Raw genomic sequence first — 17,932 nt, forward strand, 5'->3', positions numbered from 1 at the left:
GTAGCAGCATGTTCTGAAGTTTAAGATGGGCACAGCCATCCAGTGTTTTGAATGTGAGGGGTAACATTTCAAAGTGACCAACCGATTGCCAGTGTGGACCATGCAGCTCGCTGAGGATGGGAGGAACAATGACACATATGGACATGTAGGGAAGTTGGGAAAAGGACGTCGCAAATCAGTTCTTTGGTAAAAAACTCCCTTCATCCTTCAATCCCAGAATTAAAGATTAGAAATAAACAAGACACGACAATAAGAAGATGGCATTTTTCTTTGCTTTGTCGCAACTAAAACCTGAAATCTTACCGACTGAGGAATCCACAGTGTAGACAAGTCTCGAGGTCACAGGATCGTATCCCACGTTGCCTTGGATTGGCAAGGCATTGCCGGTCTGCGGGTGGACGAAGTAATCTGGGGGGATGCTCTTGACAGTGCCGTTGGCCAACAGCATGCGAGCGTCACTGTTTGGCACGATCAGGCCTGTCGTGGTGTTTTGGTGGACAAGGTCCGAGCGCTGAATACTTCCGTCAGGCCCTTTGGGTTTGGGATGGTTGTGGAGTTGCGGAAGAGAAAAAAAAGTCACAGAATAAAGATCTCTGAGTGCACTTTTCAAGCAAAATTAGACAACGGGAAAGCTTTATATGTCATATTCACTTGGAAAGATATCTGGTACATTTCACTGACTCTGTTGAGTAGGTTCAATTTTTTTCTCAATCCAGAATCATTTATCTCAACAAACAAATGTAGCTCAGTAACCCAAATACTCGTGACCCCGACACCATATGTGACCCACCATCCCCAAACCAGGCTGAAGTAGGTAACTTCATGACCCTAAAATAGTGGAACTTCCACTCTTCAGATTTTCATGGGAGTTTTACAGCTATCCCTACCCATAAGAAGCGTACTGCAGACAGAATTTCGATTTAACAAGGATCACATTAAAGTGTAAAAAAGTTGAAGGAGAGGAATTGTCCACCATCATAAATACAGGCTTCAGCCTGGTTTGGGATGGTGGGTCACATATGACAATCCCCAGAAAGTAAAATACAATGACTAGCTCACCAAACAGCTCCTCCTTTGCCACAGGTGCGTTGGTGTCCGGCGAGATAAGCGGAGCGCCGATGCCTTGCCCGAGGACGCCCCAGGCACCGATGCGCTGGGCCTCTGCGGACACTTCGCTGGACATGCGGCCCAGGAGGGCTCCGACGCGACGGATCACACTACAAAAACAGAACAAGAACAAGAAATTTCAAGGAGAAAGGGACAACATTTGATTTACAAAACTGCTTAACAGAAACGGTGCCTGGCAAATGCCACAGGAGGAGTATCAGGGGAGCAAAAAAAATTTATAGCTCAATTTCTGAAAATGCAACCTCTCTATTAAAGCAGGGATATTCAAGTCAATAAAAATACCTCTGACACCTACACCTGTATCCCCCAATATTCTTGGACTAGCAACTGTCCTGCTTGCACCTATTAACCCACTGCCCTGTGTCACCATCCAGACTGCATGGCCTACAGAACCACAAAGCAAACCACTGCCCACATTTTCCACTACACTCCTCCAAGGATCCATGAGAACTCTGCATCTCCATAGAGAGGTCGCATTTTCAGAAATTGAGCTTTAAATTTATGGCATTGTTGTGTATGAACAATTTTCCTCGTCGACAGCTTTGTAAAAATTAGTTTTTTTGCTCGCCTGATACTCCTCCTGTGGCATTTGCCAGGCACCGTTTCTGGTAAGCAGTTTTGTTCTCCATAGCAAATAAACTGAAGCTCTGTATCATTCTGAGTGTTAACATCTGTGTACCTTCCCCTGAATAAAGTGGAAGCTCACTAAAAATAGCACTGATGATAGGGCATTCTAACAAAGACATAGGGCTGAGTCAAATCAAATAATCTATTGTTCAAATATTCAACCTTCAATCTGATCGAATAGCGGAATATTCGGTTGCACCAACCAGCAGATTGTTGAAGAACAAATCATACACAAACTCAGTTGCAATAACACACACAATTGTACATTATGATCAATTCAATAGCTTCTAACATCTACGAGTATCTCCAGCCACGATTTAGCGAGATTTAAGAGATGAACAAGACTTCTTGCCCTGTTGAAGATTTCTATTCCTTTTAAATTGTTTAATGAATAATTTACTTCTTAAATTGTTGTGCGATTTCTGACGCTATTCATTAGAATCTGCTTGAAACAAGCCACTATAGTGCAATTTTTCTCATTTAAAACAAAAGAAAATATTCCCTTCCTTTACATGAATTTTGCATTCGAATATTCAAATTCGAAAAAAAATATTTGAATATTCGACAATCAATCGAATATTCGGTTAAGCTGATATTCGGCACAGCCCTACAAAGAAATTGTTTGGTCCCAATCCTTTGTTTTCATTGCCTTCATTCCTGATAATAGAAGGTTCCAGTTAGAACAAAGTCATCTGCAGAGCCCAAAGGACCTCTTTATTAATGACAAAGGACCGTGCGCTGCTCCTCTGCAGAAAGGCTCTGATGTTCCCTTTTATCCTCTAGTATGCAAATCTGATGCTTCCCAGTCGGGAACATTTTCTTTCCAAAAAACAAACAGAAAAGTTTTCGGTAGTTTGGCGCGACTCACTGTTTCTGTGTGGTGTTGTCAAATTCTTCTTCCAAGCTCTTCTTTCTGCCGGTCTTCCTGTCTGTGTAGTCCTTCAGGGTGCGGACTGCCTCGCGCAAGGCTGACAGGTAAGACACCTGGACAGGAAAACATTAAAGGGGCATATTGAGGTGGGACAAAAAGCAATGCCTCGCAAGGGCAGCCGATGGCGGCCAACCCCCCCCCCACCAAGCTCAAATCTTGTTTCTTGAGAAGAAAAATCAGAGATAACCAATTCTACCCTCCTAAACTTCAAAAAGTGTGTAAAAAGCCACCAAGCGCAGCCCCACCCCTCAATGTCTTCTCAGTTCTACGTTCATCATTGGTTTGGAAGGCAGAAATTGGCAGTTGAGTCAAACTATTATCTTCCATTCATAAACCCTCACAAGAGGTCAAGTCACAATGTATTATAAAAAACGTCAAGTTACACTGCACTACAGAAGACGGAAGGATCGTCACACAAAGAAAATGGACACGAAAGCAATTGATGGTCAGTGAAGCCACTAGCTATCCAAACTCAGTAACAGGTGTCCTCTGTGTTTCCTCAATTTGGGCTCTCCTTCCTCAGGATTTACATGAGGTTACCATGGATACTGACCTGGTGCTCCTCTCTGTTCCTCTCGTCCTCCTCCTTGATCTCCAGTTGCCTCTTCAAGATGGCTTCGAAGCGGAAGCCCAATTCCTTGCGCCGTTCGAGCTCCATCTCCAACTAACCAAAAGAAAAGAGCGGATGCCACTGTTATCCCCTTGACCAAATTTTGTCATCAGTTTTTGGTAATTAAACCAACAAAACAAAATCAACTGAAAGGTGACTCAATCTTGCAATCAGTTAAAAAAATCGAACAAATTTAGTTAGGGAGAAATACAAAAAATTTCATTGGACGAAGCTACACCTGTCATGGAGGAAGTCACCAAGAATAGCCATGCTATAAAAGATTCAGTGCATCGAAAGTACGAAATACATCCCTGTGCCTAGGATGTTGTGAATGATAGGTTGTATCCAAAAATTACAGCTGCGGCTAGAAATGATACATGTATCTATAGGAGTCTCGTGGCTAGCGGCTTTGGGCACTTCCAATAGATGCCCGTGCTATGTCTGGCCATAGCCAATTGATTTTGACATGACTTGTTTTTGCCTCCAAAAAGCTTGTTAGCTGCATGTCTGGAACCCTACCTCCTCATTCTTGCGCTCGTATGCTTCCAGGTCCTCCTCGGTTGCCAGGGCGCTGCGTCCCTTCAGGTTCATCTTGGCTACCCATAATCCTTTGAGGTTCTCAGCCTGGTTGGACAGCTTCTGGTACAGAGCCTTAGCCTATCGCAAAGCAAGGATAATTTAAGAATACTATATTTATAATGTGCAGATGTCACAACGGCTAAAGGTTGAATACTTCTCCGATATGTTGCAATGCACATTCTGTCCTGCTGCCATTTTGACTTAAAATTTTAGAATCTGAAAAACAATTCTCACAGCGTGTCTGTTTTCCGGGACAGAAAACTTTTTAACTTGTCCAGTATTGACCATTACCATATATCTGACCAATAAATAACAATCAAAACTTTTTGTGATCAAGTTGAAACTTCACAGATGTTCTCAGAATCGACAATCAGAGGAATATCATGATTCAAAATGATTGCTTACAGGTCAGCCGAGATTAGAAAGCAGAAGCGGACTCCCCCCCCCAACTGCCTGGCCATTTGCATGGGAAATTTAAAACACAGTCACTATACTTTTCATCACAGAGACTAAAGCAATATCTCGTAAGACAAAGGTGCCTAATAGTGCCTTATTCAAATTGATTTGCCAAACCCACCTCTTCTTTCTGTCGTCCGAGCTCCGAGGTGACGTGGCGAGATTGCTGGGCAAGATGCCCGTAGAAGTCGGCTGTGCTGAAGGCCTCAAAGTCAATCTGCTTGTCGTAGTCCCAATACTCGTCACCCTTGACTTCAATGGTTTCTGACAAAGGGAAGGAAATTTCCACGTTAATTTTCAATCGTAGGGACCAGATGATGAAAACATAATCGCCTCACCTCCAACATTTGTGCTGGGTCCCCTCTCTACCCCCTTTCATACTGCAGTTATCATGGTGATAGTTTCAAAACTCTCATATAGGTTCAATTCACTAGCAACGGCAACGAGAGCTGATCAAAAATTGTACTTACAAAGTCTATATTTGCACATTCATTACTCAAAACCTCAAAATTTCCTCTATCTGGGCCCTGTTTATTCCAGTGGACCCTTTTCACTTATGCCTATTTCTGCTTTAAGCCAACTGTGGTAAAAGATTTTCAAAGAGGGGGCCACTTGGAAGATCATTAGGCATCTGCCATCAATAGACTGATCCCTTAAGCCCCACCCCCTTATAGGCCAAGATCAAGTGGGGGTGTGTGTCATGCCTCCCATTTCCATCACCAGTGTGTTAAGCTTCCTCCGTACATGTATCTCTCACTTAAATCAGCAGAAACCCAAGTTACTAAGCAATTCTTGAAGTTGGTTACAGTTGACTGCTACCACAATTTGGAGTCAGTTCTGAACAACAGATGAGTAGTCTGGTCTACGGGGTTCTGATGAACTCTGGTGGTCAGACTCACCGTCAATCACAACCCCAGCTGCCCCATCCCCTTGGCCATGCTCGCTACGCCCCTGCAGTGCCCGGTGGTACTTCTTGACGGAGTGCACGACCGAGCCCTTGGAGGCGTAGTCGTCAAAGTTGTGGCTCTGGATCAGGGCGCGGTACTTGGGCCGGATGTAGGACACCTTGCCCCAGCCGTACTTGCGGAAGAGGATCTGGTTGCAAACATATGACATCATGTCACAAACAATGGCATTGACAAGTCAGATGGCCACTACAACAGAATTGGGAGATGAAATCAGAACGGCAAAGTCTCTGTGGAGTGTTACACGGTTTGCGAGCATAAATCCAAAACACCATGCCCAAAGTCAACTTCTCCCCTGTAATCCTAGATTTAAAGACATCAGAATAATATCATCAAGAACCTTCTGCGTACTATTCCAAAACGATCCACAAATTAGAGCTTCAAAACAAAATTAAGGAAATATTTTAGCACCTACGCTCTAAATTTCTTAACCAAGGACCTCATAAAGAAAGAACTTAAACCTACAAACATGGAAGAATGCATTCAACAAGAAATTATAAATTTTACCAATATTAGAGCATCACACAGTGCATTTTAGTACAAAGAAAATCATAAATGGAGCAGAAAAATCTTCACAAGGTCACAGTGTGACAGCAAAGAATACTGTCATTTGTCAAAGTGGAAACTGAAAAAATATCTACGAGTACATTGAAAAGGGAGTGGAAAAAGCACATGGACCAGTTACAGAATTCCTTGGCACAGTCACTTTAATAGTGACGACAAAGAGCGCCCTCATCCATCTGGGCACACAGCCACTGGAAACTCACCAGGAGCAGGACCAGCAGGATGGTGAGAACCAGGATAAGCCCCAGCACCAGGCCGATGGTCAGCCAGTCGGGGGCCAGCAGGATGGACTGGCCCACCGCGATGCCGTTCTGGACGATGTAGCGGGGCGTGGCAGGGAAGTAGGGACCGTCCTCAGAGCACTGGGCATTCCTGGCCATGACTCGCACGTACTGGGTGGGGGAGAAAATATCAAGAAGAGTGGCATACATGAAAAGTTAAATGTCTACTTCCAATGTCAGCATTCTAGAAGACATTAAAACTGAGCTGGTGTCAGTGTTACGTTTCACGATGAAATCATCAGTGTCTGAACTTCCATGAGCTTGTCGGCTCAATCACTTCACCACCGTTTTCGCAAGCCGACTTGAAAGCTCTGTGTGCAGACACTTCATAGAACCATCTCATGACACCAGGGTACGCGTGCGCACCGCAAATACAGATGCATTACGGACTAATTGCTGATTCTACCAACTGACATGCAAGCATACCATTCAGAGATGAATGCTCTTAAGGTTTTTACACATATTCAAGTCCAACACTTACTGGAAGGGTTACGAAACAAATTGCAACTGGAAACCTTTCAGCTTGGAAAATTGAAGGAAAACAAAATGTAATGGATGCGAGCACAAGGTGCTCAGTTGTGGTTATGAAACCGAATTTACAGGGTTTTGTAAATTTTGTGCAAAATGCAGTGCACTTAAGAACCACTGACTCCAAGTCCTCAGTGTCATATTATTAAATTTCAGACTGTCAATTTCTGCAGTGAATCTGTTTTCCATGTTTTAGAGCATGTCGTAACAGTGCACATCACAGTCAATCACACTACAATGACTTTTTCTCTGCAACACGTCCTGCTGCGTCGTACATTAGAGACGGGTCTAGTTCTTGCTTACCATCTTGCGCTCCGGGTTGCTGCTGAGATAGAAGACGTAGACGCCAGGGTCGACGAAGCGGTAGGTGAACAGCGTGGTGGAGGTGCCGATCTGAGTCTGCAGTTCTTCCAGTTCCCGGAAACCTCCGTAGTCAAACTGCTCATTTGTATTATACAGGTTCTCTCTGATGCGGAGGAAAAGGAAAAGTCTTTGGTCTTAAGAAAGATGACACGTAAAACACCATGTCATTGTCGACTGCCTAATGAGAAAATATTTCATGGGAATATGAGGAAAATTTGAGCAGGATCTGTCAATCTGAAAGCTCCGAACCACTTATTAATTGATTGATTGCAGTTCCCTACATAGGTCGAATTTTAGTCCAGTAAAAGGACTGGCTTTAAATACTAGCATAAACAAACAGAATTTTTACTAAAATCACTTGCACTTTGTGGCAGTGCGTGAGATTAAACAAAAGAAAGCGGTCACACACAAGATCATGTCGTTTGGTTGTTATCAGCTTTGATCAGATGCACACACATACATGTAGGTCACATAAGAACACACTCTCACAGTTCCAATGCGCTTAACACAAAAACTAAAGGGAAACATCAGCACGATCTGCTTTGCTTTTGTAGGGACTTTGCCCTTCATATTTCTTTTGGACATGTTGCTATCCTATATCTTATTGTGGACGAAGAAATACCCGAACTGGTTGAAAAACATCTGACGTCAAACTACAAATTTCACATTCTTAGATCAGAGAGTTGTAAAACTCAACAAAGAAACAAAGCTTTTGCAAAAATCTCCCAAATTTACCTGCTGTAGACGGGATAGTTCTGGTTGTCGACATAGAACATCATGGTCTCGCCGTATTTCAGGCAGACGGCTGGGTCCGAGATCCCGGTGAAGGAGGACCCGGGAACTCCTGAGGATGAGAGCAGACGCCGGCCGCCACCGCGCATCGCCGTTGAGTTGTCAAAGATGGACAGCAGTCGGCGGCGACTGGAGGCCGTGTAGGTGGAGGAGCCGTTGACCAAGGTGGCATTGTTCAGGCCCTTGGCGTTCTGCACCACCAGGCCCTCCAGCTGCTCAGAATCGGGGTCATACACACCCAGGAACCCAGCACCTGCACGTGCGAGAAAATAGTGTGCCAATAAATTCAATTTAGGGCATGAGTTAATGCGAATAATGCCATATTTGAATATTTGACCAGATTGTTAATGACCAAACCATATACAAAATTAGCTGCAATAACGCACGCATTATAATCACTGTAATAGCTTCGCACGTGTATGAGTGTGCCCAGCCACAATTTAGCAAGTTTTAAGAGATGAAGAATACTTTTTGCCCAGTTGAAACTTTCTGTTCCTTTCAATTTTTGAATGAAAAATTTACTATTTAAATCGTTTTAAGATTTCTGTCACTTTTCATTTGAATCTGCTTGGAACAAGCCTCCATGGTGCAATTTTTCTCATTTAAAACAAAAGAAAATTCCCCCTTCCTTTTCATGAATTTTACATTCGAATATTCAAATTTGGAAAATAATATTCGAATATTCTATAATCGATCAAATATTCGGCTAGTCGGCACGGCCCTAACAATTTGTCGCTGGACCTTAGAAACTCACCCGCAGTGTTGCAAAGGCAAGTCCAAAGCTAGCACTTAGCCCAAGTTATTATAAAGCAATCACAAGGAATGATATCTCAAGTCAAGTTACACGCTATTTAAATAAACTGTGGCCCTCAAGAAGCGGTGTGTTGTCTTTGAACATTTAGTCACTTGTGACTGGACCAATGGCAGGAATGGTGACTGGACTTGATGCAGATCCCTCAACAATATGTACACTGAAGACTCCAATTATTAAAGAAAAAAGCCAACGTGCACAAAATTTGGAAATAAAACGTAGACATTGAAGAGAGGTTCATTTCCAAACTAGGAAACGTGGCAGTGAATGGAAGCTTCCACAGCAGTGTAAATATTAGTAGGGGTTCGAAATTTCAATCAGGAATGATAAATATGAAAAATTTTATGAGATTTGCTCTTACTGCTGGCTTCCGTCACGTGGATGACCAGCTTGCTACCGTCCAACGCCTCGCACTGATCGGCTGAGATGGCGTTGCGCGAGTTGATCACCTTGGTCAGACTGCTGGACGGGATCTTGGTCTGTGTAAGGAAGTGGAATGACGAAGTGCGTATGCAGATGAGACTCTACGGCAGATGAACGAAGGTCTAGGGCTTCACAGCCAGCACTTGGAGAGCGAGGGGCCCAAGAAAACAGGACATGCAGATGCTTGAAGTTTGAAACTTTTGCACGCTTATCAGACTTGTGTCGGACATTTGGTTGCACAATCATGACCATGATTACTCAAAACCTGTGTAGGTGGGGCTTCATGGATTGGTCAACTCTGTTAATCTTCTGTCTGAAAACGGTATGCACACTTTACGAGAACCATTTGGGAAACAAAGTTGAGGTTTAACTTGTGACTAAGTATGTTTCTGCTATCAAAAGCAACTTCTGGTTTTTAGGCAGACAGACCTACCTGTTCTCCAGTTGGGTACTCAATGCACAGGTAGGGCGGGTCCTCACACACAAGGGTGATTCGGTTGCGCTGGGCCAGGCGGCACTCCAGGTCACACACCTCCTGTAGGTCGTCCACTCTGCAGACGCACAGGGACAGCGTCACGTCAAAGCCGATGTAGTCTTCAGCAGATGGGCAACCTCCCTGGGTGGCAAAGCGACGAGAGAAAGGAAAGACGACTTTTAGGAAACTCACACTAGTCAATGCTTTGAGGTGCCACTTTCTTGAGGGGTCTTGGTCAGTTTTGGGGAAAGCTTTGTTGTGTCAGAGCACCTATCCACTGCTGAAAAATTCTCAGGTAGAGTAAGACCTATTTCCACAGAAGAAATGCACAGTAATGTTAAACTTTACGTATTTCTTGTACATGTGACCAATACAACATGAAGCTTTATCATGGCCACAATTCATGCTTGCAAAACACTTTTTCTGCAACAGGCTCAAACCTGGCACAGTGTTCGACCCAACTCCATGGCAATATCCCAGACAGTGTGGTAAATTACATGTATTGTAAGCGATAGACCCACTGGAAGTCAAATCTCACCAGTTGCCAGCCAGGTGACACTTTTAGTTGGTGACCTGCTCTGTGAAAATGGGCGATGAGGCCATTCATTTTCAGTGATTTTGTTTTGTTTCAGCTGACCTTGAAAAGATCAGCTCTGTGTTCATACATCCCTCAATTTGGCATCTTGACAAAACTGAATAATTGTGGGGGTGAAAAATGTGGAGGGTTCCTATAAATCACTGTGAAAGATTCTTCAAAATGCCTTCTATTTGAAAGGGGCTTTGAAAACTCATTTTCATAAAAAGTGGGTCATAATTTCGAAAGCAAGGTTCAGGTGAACACAAAGACAAACACAACCCCAAATTTGTTTTCCGTGGCAATGCTTTGTTCTCGTGTACTGAAACATTCGGCAGTGAAACGCTACATTCACAATGCTCTTATCTGAGCCAGAGTTACTTCCCTCAGTTAAAATTGCGACCGAATGTCCCTTATATACAATACTTCAAATTGCTTCTGATAATTACACATTAAATTTTCCTCCTTTTTGAGTAATTTCCAAATATCTGTTTGACGAATCCTTGGAGACAATTATTTCCTTAGAGCTGCCTTGTGGAGACTTTTCCATCTACAGAGGGTTTGCATGACTTCCATCTTGCAGGTCAGGACTTCCACAGAATAAAAATAAACAACAGAGGTTGCCCTGTGAAAAAACAAAGAACTGCCCTGCAAGATGGCTTCCAAGCAAAGCCTGCATTTTCCTGGGTCTCTACAAGGCACTAGATTTCAAATCAAGCCAACTACGTGCAGCATAAAGTCATCTTTTTTGCTTGATGTCATTCAAACTTCTGCTCGTGTTTTTCTTACCCCTGTTCTGCAGTACTCCTCCCATCCGGCGCTGTCCAGGCACGTTCCGTTCTGGTTGCGGGAGGTACCCTCCCCGCAGATCTCGTACACCTCCTTCACGCAGTCTTGTTCCCGTCCGACCAGCGTCTGGTAGCCTTGCCTACACAGGCACTTCCGATCGCTTGGCTGTTGACAGAGGATAGGGCACCTGACCGTACAATTTGATCTTATGTGATTTTTATCACACAGTAGCTAATATGATTTATGCAATGACATCGGGTGTAAGGGGCACAAGACCGCTGGCCCCCTCCAAAGGAAAACAAGTAAAAGAAATTTGTAAAAAACAGACAGAAATAAATGAAAATCACCAATCTGCTCATAAACCTTCAAACTGACCTCATTAATTAAATTAATAATTTTACAGTTTGTTGCTGATGAGTGCTTTGCTCCCCTAGAAAAAAAAAGCTTTACCCCCTCATCCCAAAAACCCAACTGGCGACACCTCAAGTGCAATCCTTTGATTAAGCAGCTACTGAAAGAAAATGGGAGCTAAGAACAGGTGGTGTCTCAATGACTGTAATTTAATTCCTTGCAGTCTAAGTGTATGAAAATGTTTGACTACAAGTTCAAGTCTCAAGATGTACTTTACGTCGGGGAAGACGTTCATTTTAATTACAGGTTTTGCCCTTACCCGATGTATATTCATAAACACTATATACCCAGTGCTTGTCCTAGAGCTTGCGAAAAATTCACAGGCTTACTCACTAGTAGGCAAGAGGTCGTGGGTTTGAGTCCCAACCGAGTAAGCTTGTGAATTTTTTCGCAAGGACAAGCATCAAGTTAACATTGTTTATGAATATACGTCAGGTAAGGTTTAAAAACAGTAATAAATCTCTGAGCGGTTGTGGTACAGCAGCCTCGCACCTCTACAACTTAAAACAATTCTTCACTGTCTTCTCTGGGTTTCCGAGGAAAACACTCCACTAGTAACTGAAAGGACTACCTAAATTATATAAAATTAAATAAACAAATACATGGCCCAGTTTGGACAAAACTAAATTACCTGGAACTGTTTCCCTGCACCCGTGCATATGCACTGATCCTGTCCCGTCTCGGGCTGGTAGGCCTCGGCTCCACAGTGGAAGCAGCCGGCCTGTCCCTCCAGATGGTTGAAGTGATCAACGGGGCAATTCAGGCAGTCAGCAAGGGACTCGCCGTACTGGGCATCGTTGAAGGTGGCGCTGGGACAGGGGATCTCGATGGCTGAGCCTTCTGGACAGTAGTAGCCTGTGGGAAAACCAAGTGAGAGCCAGTTCAATGACGTTAACAGTTCATGTCACAGGTCCGTATCGGCCCTCGAGTTGAAGTGCACCCTCACTTGCAAAGAAGAGGTAGGCTGGTGGGAAGGTTTTCCAGCCCGGCTTGAGCACGTGGCCGAAACACAAGCAAAGACCATACATTTAAACAGATATTGGTTGCACGTGCTGAGCACATGAATTTTTATGCGCATACAGTGTGTCCCGGCCAAATCACTGTTTTTGTCGCTCTCTCTTGGTCCCACTCAAAATGGATAGACAAATCAATTAAAGGAGATGCTATTACTTCAGAATTCCATGTTGGAATTCCTCCTCTTTGGGTCATGTGACCTAGGTGGCTAACTGATCTACCTAACAGATCTCTTTATTAAAAATAGTCAGAATTTCCTTAGGTCTGGGAACCAGACTACAAAGTGCTTACCATATGGGCACGGGTAGGAATTGGTCACGTTGAACCCATGGCTAGTGTCGTTACCCTGCGGTTCGTCAGTCGTTGCACCTTCAAAACAGACCACGCCCGCCCGGCAAATGGTGCAGTTGGCTCGGTCGGGCTCGTTACCATAGTAACCGGCCGGGCAGATCTCGCAGGTGTTGGCAAAGGTAGAACGGCGGGAACCCTCTTTCTCCCGGTAACCCAACGGGCACTTGACCGGCACTATGGCTCCTGTAAGTGGGCCAGGAATAACTAAAATAATAATCCGCATAATCCTCATCATTTGAGCTCTTCAGGTTACTACTGCGGCACTGAATACACAAACAAGTGATAGTAAACAGACATTCGGTAGTGCTTTTAATATGAGTAAAGCATATAACATAACAGAGAAAAGTCAAACATAGAGAGACTAAGGCCGTGTCCGAAACAGGCTTCCAGAGCTATGGCTAGGTCTATTGTCTGGGCGTCTCCACGTACTTTCAATGGAGTGAAGACCTAGACGTAGCTCTAGACAACAGATTCGGATGCAAGCTAAACAGGAATATATTCATAAAATGGAAAATCACGATTTTGATTTGTTGAGTATTCTTAAAAGTTCCTGAGAATGCATCAGTGTTGCTCTGACGTTTCTGATCTTGCTCTATTCTACAGACTTTATACATGCTTTTCTTGGACAGTGCTCTGACTTTTAGACCTTACGTCTTACATCAGTATCACAAAGACTCCATGCCAAAAACGGTCTGTGAGTATCGACGTCATGATGGGTCCTGTGACACTACCTTAATGATGCAAAGTCTTTCCAAAGTTGTACATTCACAGAATTATATACCCCACTGAGTTTAACCTCTGTCTGTACTTCGGCAGTGTCACATTTAAGCTGCAGACAATTTGTCCCAATCTTCCAAGGCTACGAGTTCTCTACGATGCCCGACTCACCAGCGCAAGGCTCCGTGTCACAGTCCTCTCCGCAGTAGTGGCCCGCCGGGCAGGGCATGGGATAGCTGGAGTTGACCGGGCAGTAGAATCCAGCCGGACATGGCTCCTGGGTCATGGAACGATTGCAGTAGTAGCCTACGGTGGAAAAGGGAGCAAGACCCATGGACAAATAGCACATATATGAAGTCTTTGCCTGTTTGTGGCCTTGGCCTGACAATGCTAATGACAAAAATGAATCAGTGCGATCTTAAAAGCTGTATGCCGAACCAAGTCCATACAAGCCTTGATGAAGGGTTCTTACATGCCTATAGAGGTTGTGCATGGCAGCCATCTTTGCGGTTAAACTGCTTTTGTATACTGAGGGATAGCACTAAAGGTCTACTCATGTGTATCCCTGTGGAACAAAAGCTCTTACCACCAAAATGGCTGTCATGCGTAACCTCTGTTAAACTCAGTCTATTTTATAAGAGTGCTAACTTGAGAGGGCTTGTGGCATTGCTGGCGGAATTATTGTTAGAAGGTCCAACAAAAGCTATCATGACAAATGCACTGGGTATTAAAATAGGACGAAATATTGTTTGATTAGCTCCCTACAGGCTCCCTGATGTACGTTTCGCAATGCTGCTGGAAAGGGAGAATATCGCATACATACCTGGTTGGCAGTCTCGCTGTTCCCAGGAACCCTCAGGGCAGAATTGACCATCTAAGCACTCGATGCCGTAGCTGTTGGCCGTGTCGTTGGGGCAGTAGTAGCCAGCTGGACACACCCAACATTCCTCTTGGCCTGCGGAAAGATTGAACAGTGTAAGTGGAAAATTGAAAAGTGTCAAGTTTTGTTATAATTTACATTCATGGAAAGGAAGATGGAATCATTTTAGGAAATCTAAAATTGTGTTTCCGGACAAATATAGCAGAATACTTCAACCTCTTTGTTTCTGTTGGTTTGTAATATCCTCAGCAGAGGATCTGAAGGTGTGTGATCAAACAAGGATCCATACTGTTCAAAAGCTGTTGATATTTTTCAGCAAATTTGAAATTTTCCAGTGTGAACTTTTTTTTCCAAGGTCTTGCCACAGCCAGCTTTGAGATATGGAATACGTGCAGAATTTAAGCAGCGATAGGAAGATGAAAATCTCAAGTTTTAACATGACACAAACACTAATGCACTTTGAAGGAGATTCTGCGATTAGGCAAAAACACCAGGTACTAAAACCTGAAGATTTGTACATTTTGGATTTACTCCAGTCAGTTCACTAGTTTGCAATAGACCACTTCTACTTTTTTTGAACCGAACCTGCAAGCTACCTGACGCTTTTACTGATCACATCTGATTTAGACATCAGGCAGAGAAACCGACTTACTTCGGGCAGCCTGTGTGTCCCTGTATGTCCCTGGGGGGCAGGGGATAGGCTCTGGGGTGGCGGTAGGGCAGTAGTGACCCAATGGACATGGGTTGGTGTCGTAGTCTGTCATGGCTGTAACAGGAACAAGGAAAAATCATTGCAAATGCTGCTAACCCCAACACTGCCTGATCCTCCAATTATCAACAGAGGTTTTCACATAACCCGGGAACAAGAGCTACTGAACTTACAATTCTTGAAGAAAACCTTCACAGAAAACTGAAAAAAGGGTAAAAATAAGGCTTTTAAAATCTGATCTATAGCAACCCTTTTCCAAAGGACACAGATTAGAAAAAGCGTCATAACTTTTCAGTTGATATTCAGAGGCAAGTATGTAATGTTCTTAAATAAGAAAAACTAAGCTATTAGACAACTAGTTTTAATGGTGTTCTTTATACTCGTGCAAACTACACAATATACTAATGAGCAGGTGGCGACACAGTGGTAGTAAAACGTTTAAATACAATTTGAATGACAGTGTTCAATTACAATTTTTAGACATTCTTAATTCCTGGCGACCTTTCCTTTTCTATAACTGTGATCAACCAGAACCTGAACTCTACATTGACTCTCCTTTTACTGTAACCGGTAACCATCCAAAACAGTAAAAAAAATTCTTTCCACTTCCCCTGTACAGTACACAGACATATCACATGTCACTTGACTGATTTCGACTGATAGGACAACTCACAACTGTGTTGAGAATGCATCTTTGCATAGGAGAGTTAAACATCTTACTGGCTGATGAGCCATAGAAAATGACTTTATTAATATAATATATATGGTTTATTACATTTTGCCTCGTTGCAGCCATATGGCTGAATTAGGCATTACAAAACAATCTATTTATATACATGTATTTAAAAACATCAAAACGGGAAAATCACCAAAAATCATCGTGTATAATGACATTGGTACACACACATTAAAAACATGCAATCAAACTTACAACTATCAAAACAAAAAGTATCAAGATGACATAACAAACAAAAATCAATCATTGTTGCTGGGAATCGCCGATGTCTCGAAAAAGGGTGATTTAAAGACTAGTGCTTTGTAAACAGTATCCCAAGGACATAACATAAAGAAGTGCCATCGACATACCTGGGTAATTACACCAGTATCCTGCCGGGCAGGGCTGGCAGGTGCTGGAATTGGTGGCCTGGGATTCGTCAGAATAGGTTCTGTTTGGACATGGTTTAGGATCTTCGTTGAACTCGCAGTAGTAACCTAAGAACAAGATGAGGACACTTGTATATTCAAAATATAAGGATTCCTTCTCATTAAAGTTTGGTGCAATTGGGCCTGAATGGCATTTGTGTCCCTGCTGTAATATGCGCATACATGAATAAAATTTGCATGAATTTATGGCCTACCTGGGGTGCAGGGCTCCGCCTTGATACTGTCGATGGTGCAGATGTAGCCGGCCGGGCACTGGGTACACTCCGCTGAGCTCTTGGCCCCCGGCTCCGTGATGACTTGGCCCGGGGAACACACAGACACATTCAGTGCACCTGGTAAAGAAGAACGAAAAGATGCATATTGAAACAGGTGTGCAGGGCTGGAAGTGAATCAATATGGTCTTCCAAAGTCTGATCGGTTACCATATCACTGGTAGATTTGGCCTGGTACCCAGAATACATTCTGGCACAGGGTACCAAGAGAAATCAAACTGGTCGACAGCTAGTCACTGATGAAATGGCCCAACACTGTTAAAAAAAAACTACTACTAATCCATGTGATGGCTTGACTGGAGCTTTTTCACAAAGCGACAATTCAAAAAGAGAAGCACAGCATGGCATCTTCATCGGCCCTCAAGTTTATCATAAGTACAGCCTTACCTTCTAAGCAGTAGTAGCCAATGGGGCAGGGCTCGCCCATGACCGGGTGAGATCCGTCGGGGGTCGGGGTGTCCGAGCCCGAGTAGCAGATGAATCCAGCGGTGCAAGGCCCAGCGATCCTCCCACCGAGGCAGTAGCTCCCTACACAACGACAATAAAAACTCAACATCAGATCAAGATGGATAGATGAAGGGTTGAGAAAAGTGAGGGATACATTTAGCCCAATCCAGTGACTTCTAAATGAAAAGAAGAAATGACCACAGCAAGCAGCAAATTGTGGATGCTTTTTGTTGGATTTAGGGGAGGGGCAGGGGACTTGTGATTCCGAATGTGAGGAAATACACAGCCGCTACTGGACTTTGTATCCCTGAGTCAACACTCCAGTGTTCCAAATTTAGGAAATTTGTGAAATCCCTGTGATTGGTTGCTCTGTGCATGACTGACCCCCGCAGGGATCTCACAAAAATCTGAAACCAAAGTCCATGACATTTCCCAGACTTCTGGGATCAAATTATGACAATTTCCAGGCAATTTTGCGGAGAAAAGTTAGGTATTATGAGCTGGAAGACTGCCATTTCCACAACTATAGACTGCCAAGAATAATCTCTAAATTTTTCATTTACCCATTACCATACAAATGCAGCCCGTCAAATATAATCCCATGCATGATCTTTACTTCCATAACTATTTCATGACTTTTTTCTCTAGGGTGTCCAGGATTCCTGGACACCCTATTTTTTCCAAATTTTCCATGACCTTTGCACGATTTTCTGGGACAACTTTTTTCCAGGAATTTTGAAGATTTTCAAAACCATGGAAACCCTTTAAGTTCTTGCTGGTCTCGATAGTTTTTAACAATGACCAACCTGTTGGGCAGAGCGAGCACTCCGTCCAATTCACCAATTTCCGGACGTCGTCTGCCGTGTAGGTGCCATTGGGGCAGGGGGTGGGCTCAACGGACCCCACGGGACAGTAGGAATAAGCGCTGCAGGGCTCCGGCACACTGGTGTTGACCATGCAGAAGAAGCCTTCGGGGCAGACCTCGCAGTTTGTCTCGGCTGTCGAGGGCTGGTAGGTGCCTGGTCAAGAGAATGAGGCATCTCAAAATTTGAGACAGGTTTGGTGGACTGG

At 43.7% G+C, this 17,932-nt stretch overlaps 1 protein-coding gene across 1 annotated transcript in view; it reads right to left on the reverse strand.

Annotated features, from left to right (window-relative positions):
- LOC110983879 (uncharacterized) overlaps positions 1–17,932 on the reverse strand; it is an 85,749-nt gene that overhangs the window by 31,483 nt on the left and 36,334 nt on the right. The window contains exons 38-59 of the mRNA XM_087142481.1: positions 17,668–17,880; positions 16,802–16,942; positions 16,337–16,474; positions 16,065–16,190; positions 14,922–15,035; positions 14,213–14,344; positions 13,561–13,695; positions 12,613–12,855; positions 11,939–12,162; positions 10,897–11,061; positions 9,492–9,674; positions 8,997–9,114; positions 7,768–8,077; positions 6,973–7,135; positions 6,064–6,252; positions 5,231–5,426; positions 4,453–4,595; positions 3,816–3,953; positions 3,240–3,350; positions 2,624–2,739; positions 1,060–1,217; positions 304–531 (exon numbers count right to left, since the gene is read on the reverse strand). Of these exons, the coding sequence (XP_086998607.1) occupies positions 304–531; positions 1,060–1,217; positions 2,624–2,739; positions 3,240–3,350; positions 3,816–3,953; positions 4,453–4,595; positions 5,231–5,426; positions 6,064–6,252; positions 6,973–7,135; positions 7,768–8,077; positions 8,997–9,114; positions 9,492–9,674; positions 10,897–11,061; positions 11,939–12,162; positions 12,613–12,855; positions 13,561–13,695; positions 14,213–14,344; positions 14,922–15,035; positions 16,065–16,190; positions 16,337–16,474; positions 16,802–16,942; positions 17,668–17,880 (3,684 nt within the window). The remainder of the gene's footprint in view (positions 1–303; positions 532–1,059; positions 1,218–2,623; positions 2,740–3,239; positions 3,351–3,815; positions 3,954–4,452; positions 4,596–5,230; positions 5,427–6,063; positions 6,253–6,972; positions 7,136–7,767; positions 8,078–8,996; positions 9,115–9,491; positions 9,675–10,896; positions 11,062–11,938; positions 12,163–12,612; positions 12,856–13,560; positions 13,696–14,212; positions 14,345–14,921; positions 15,036–16,064; positions 16,191–16,336; positions 16,475–16,801; positions 16,943–17,667; positions 17,881–17,932) is intronic.

Source organism: Acanthaster planci, linkage group LG10, assembly GCF_054643075.1.
Source record: "Acanthaster planci isolate LZ-2023a linkage group LG10, COTS_SCS, whole genome shotgun sequence".
NCBI lineage: Eukaryota > Metazoa > Echinodermata > Asteroidea > Valvatida > Acanthasteridae > Acanthaster > Acanthaster planci.